The sequence below is a fragment of the Helianthus annuus genome, chromosome 17 (assembly GCF_002127325.2).
Source record: "Helianthus annuus cultivar XRQ/B chromosome 17, HanXRQr2.0-SUNRISE, whole genome shotgun sequence".
NCBI classification, from domain to species: Eukaryota; Viridiplantae; Streptophyta; class Magnoliopsida; order Asterales; family Asteraceae; genus Helianthus; species Helianthus annuus.
The window spans coordinates 93,624,002-93,627,472 of record NC_035449.2 but is presented as its reverse complement, the minus strand read 5'-3'; the positions used below and the strand labels follow the sequence as shown (position 1 = coordinate 93,627,472).

The window sequence follows — 3,471 nt, the reverse complement described above, 5'->3', positions numbered from 1 at the left end:
ATGGGCGATGGTCAATCCGCTTTTTTATGGTTTGATAAGTGGAGCATAGAGTGTCCGCTTGCTAATATGGTAACGCCGCGTCAAATGGCTCGATTTGGTTTTAGCGTAAAGTCTAAAGTAGCGGAGGCTATTCAGAATGGTGTATGGGTGTGGCCGGACGAGTGGAGGACTAGGTATCCTGTTTTGTTTCAACTTCTTCCTCTTACTTTGTCTAATGAGCAGGATAGAGTAACGTGGAGGAACTCGGAAGGAAAATTGGTTCCGTTTGCATCGAAGGAGGTCTGGGAGTCTATTCGTATTCGGAAGGATCCTGTTGCTTGGTCGAGGATTGTTTGGTCCTCTTTCAATATTCCTAAACATGTGTTCATGTGTTGGCTCATATTCAAGAGGAAGCTTTGGACGCAGGACCGTATTTTGAAATGGAACCACATGGTTACGAGCTCTATGAACCAAATGTGCTGCTTGTTGTGTTATGTAGGTCTAGAGACGCATGACCATCTGTTTTTTCAGTGTTCGTACTCAAGATCCGTGTGGTGGAATGTTCGGCTTAAAGTGGGTATGGATTCGGTTCAAGAGACATGGGAGGATATTTCTAGTTGGCTGGTCCCGAGAGCAAAATCAAGGGATATATATTCGGTTGCTGGTAAACTGGTAGTGGCGGCTGCGTCGTATGCAATTTGGTGTGAAAGGAATACTCGTTTTTTTAGTAATTGTAAAACCCGTGAGGATCTCTCAATGATATCAATCTTAACTTGTGAAAGCGCGGAAATCAAACACAAGTTGATTCAAGAATAGTATAAAGATCAAACTATAAACGATAAGCAATAAACTAATCGAAAACTTGCATTCAAAGTTTACCAATGACTGATACAAGAATTCAAGAGGAACTCGGTTCCTATGCTTGTGTCGCCCCCACCTTGTAACCACAATCAACAACCCTTAATCAAGTGATTAAGGTTGTTTAAATACAAAACATATAGGGCCGAACTCCCTAGGCCCATGCGACATCTCTAACTAGCCCAAACCACATTAGTTAACCCAAAACATAAAGAACTAGATAATTACAAGATCAACCCCTAAACATTAATAACCTACATGAATAAACCTTCGGGTTCCAACAATCTCCCCCTAGGTTTATGCATGAAGGTTCTTCTGACTTTAGTTGCCTTGATCACCACCACTCACACTGTCTTTATAACCACCGAAACCTTTCTTATGAATATGCATGACAGAGGCTACCGCAGATGTCCAACCCTTAGCAATTTCCTCATATTTTTCAGTAGCTCTGATTTGGTTGCTTGCTAACACTTCCAGATCTTCAACCGCAAGATTCAACAAGTCAACCTGATCTACCAAACAGTAACTTGCATCTCCATCACAAATAATCACCGCTTGTCCAAGACGTTCATCATATGCCCAAAAGTGCAATGTCTTCAGTGCCCCTTTGGGAATCTTTCTCACCAACGGAATCGTCTTCTCTTTATCAGTAGCTGGCCAATGCACAATCTTCATGCGTTTGTTTGTATAAGGATCCCTAATACCTTTTGCTGGTCTAACAATAGAATCTGCCGTACGCATCGAGGGAAAACCTTTAGCAACCTCCCTTTTCAATCTCTCAAAGAAAGCATATCCAGGACCATTAGGCTTATCATCCACATAAGGTTTATTAGACAAGTCTGTCAAATCTACCTTAGTGAACGACTGAAATTGTCCTGAATGCTTATACCATTCGACTGGTCCAACTTTTCTTCGAATCCACCATCTCTTGCGATCATGATCATACCCCCAGCTGACTACGCCAGAACGATTACCAACTTTATCGTAAAGGGTTTCACCAACATCCATTAAGTGATGAGTCGCATGAGCATCTTCATCGTCTGGATTCACATTCTTGTTTTTCAAAATCACCAACTCCCTTTTCTTTTTCAACCTTTCTGCCTTTGCTCTATCTTCTTCTGGATCAGTAACTCTTTCAAAGTATTTCTCCATTGCAGCATTCTTTTCAGCATTATCCTTTTCAAAGGCTTTCTTTCTGTTTTCAACATCTGTTGGATCAGAAAATTCCTGGCCAAACTTCTTTTCAAGCTTTCCTCGTAGATCATAAACAATGTTAAATAACAAGCTAACGTCTCCTTGGAGTTGCTCAATTTGTTGATCTTTCTTCACAATTGTGTCTTCAAGCTGAATAATCTTTGCATCTTTATGAATCGAATCTTGCTCAAGCACAACCAATCGTTTCTTCATCTCCCTCATGCTTATAAACTCATCTTCGTCACTAGAGTCACTATCAAATGGCATTCTAAGTGGTTCTACAGGCCTTTTTCCACTTGAACTGCCCGGTTCTTCATGAACAATACTAGAAGGTCCAGCACCAGCTTCATTGTGAACTTCAACATTGGGCCTAGCTTCATTCTGAACTTCAACTTCCATTGTAGCTATATCATCTCTTTGAGTATGAACACCAGACTCAAAGATATTCTCTGTAGTGGTGGTGGTAGCATCGTCAACGAACTTTTCAAAATCAAAATCATACAAACCTTCGCTATCATCAGCAACGCTCACGGATTGATCTTTTCCTTGTTCAATAAACATTCCAGGTCTAGGATCCCTCCTTTTCCTTTTCAACGGAATAGAATCAGAATCCCTTGGGCTTTCAACAGGCTCTTCAGTTGATACTGACAGATTGGAAGGAGGATTTCCCATCTTGTCAGTTACTGACTTTATCAGCATAGCCAAATTTTCAGCAGAAATCACTGGATTAACCGTAGACACAGCATCAGCATTAACTTCAGGAGGAAGTTCTATGTCATCATCATCAGAATTACACATTATCTCAACACCTTCATCATCAGAGTTAATCGTAATACGCTCTGGCTCAGGCTCATTTTCAGCTCCCCTTGGAATATCATGTTCTTCAGCAACGATAGCACGTGCAGGTACAGCTTGTGCCATCACTGGATTCTCACCAATGTCTTCGGTCTCTGCAAACTGACCAAATTTCTCCAACTCGATCAAACCTTCAAACTTTTTCTCTGTTCCCTTCTTCGTAGTGAGAGCACCAAAACATGAAGGGCCCATAGGCTTTAACTCCAAAGTGTTACCAGATCTCTTCAATTCAGGATAATGCTCATTTAGAATCATCTGCACAAATCTAGGATACATAAGAAACTTATCCTTTCGAAGCCCAATAGCATTTCTCTTCATCGCTTCCAGAACATATCTTGAATAGTTGAACGGCTCGTTTGTAATCACGCAAATCAAAGCAGCCGTCTGTGTGGAGTTTAACTGATCAATTCCCCCACGATTTTCGGTCATGCACAACAGGAACATGTGCAGTAATAGACGCCAATACGGATGAACAAACTTCTTAACCAAGGGAGGAAACTTTCCTTCATAACTCAATCGTGGCAAAATTGCTTCAATGGTTCCAGCAGCAAGCTCGATTGGATCTGTTTCCTGATCATTGAACTT

The 3,471-nt window shown here is 41.2% G+C and overlaps 1 protein-coding gene across 1 annotated transcript; it reads left to right on the top strand.

Moving 5' to 3' along the window:
- LOC110924477 lies at positions 1–795 on the top strand. The gene has a single exon (XM_022168480.1). It carries the CDS (start codon positions 1–3, stop codon positions 793–795), a length of 795 nt encoding a protein of 264 aa, XP_022024172.1.
- Positions 796–3,471: the final 2,676 nt, after the last annotated feature.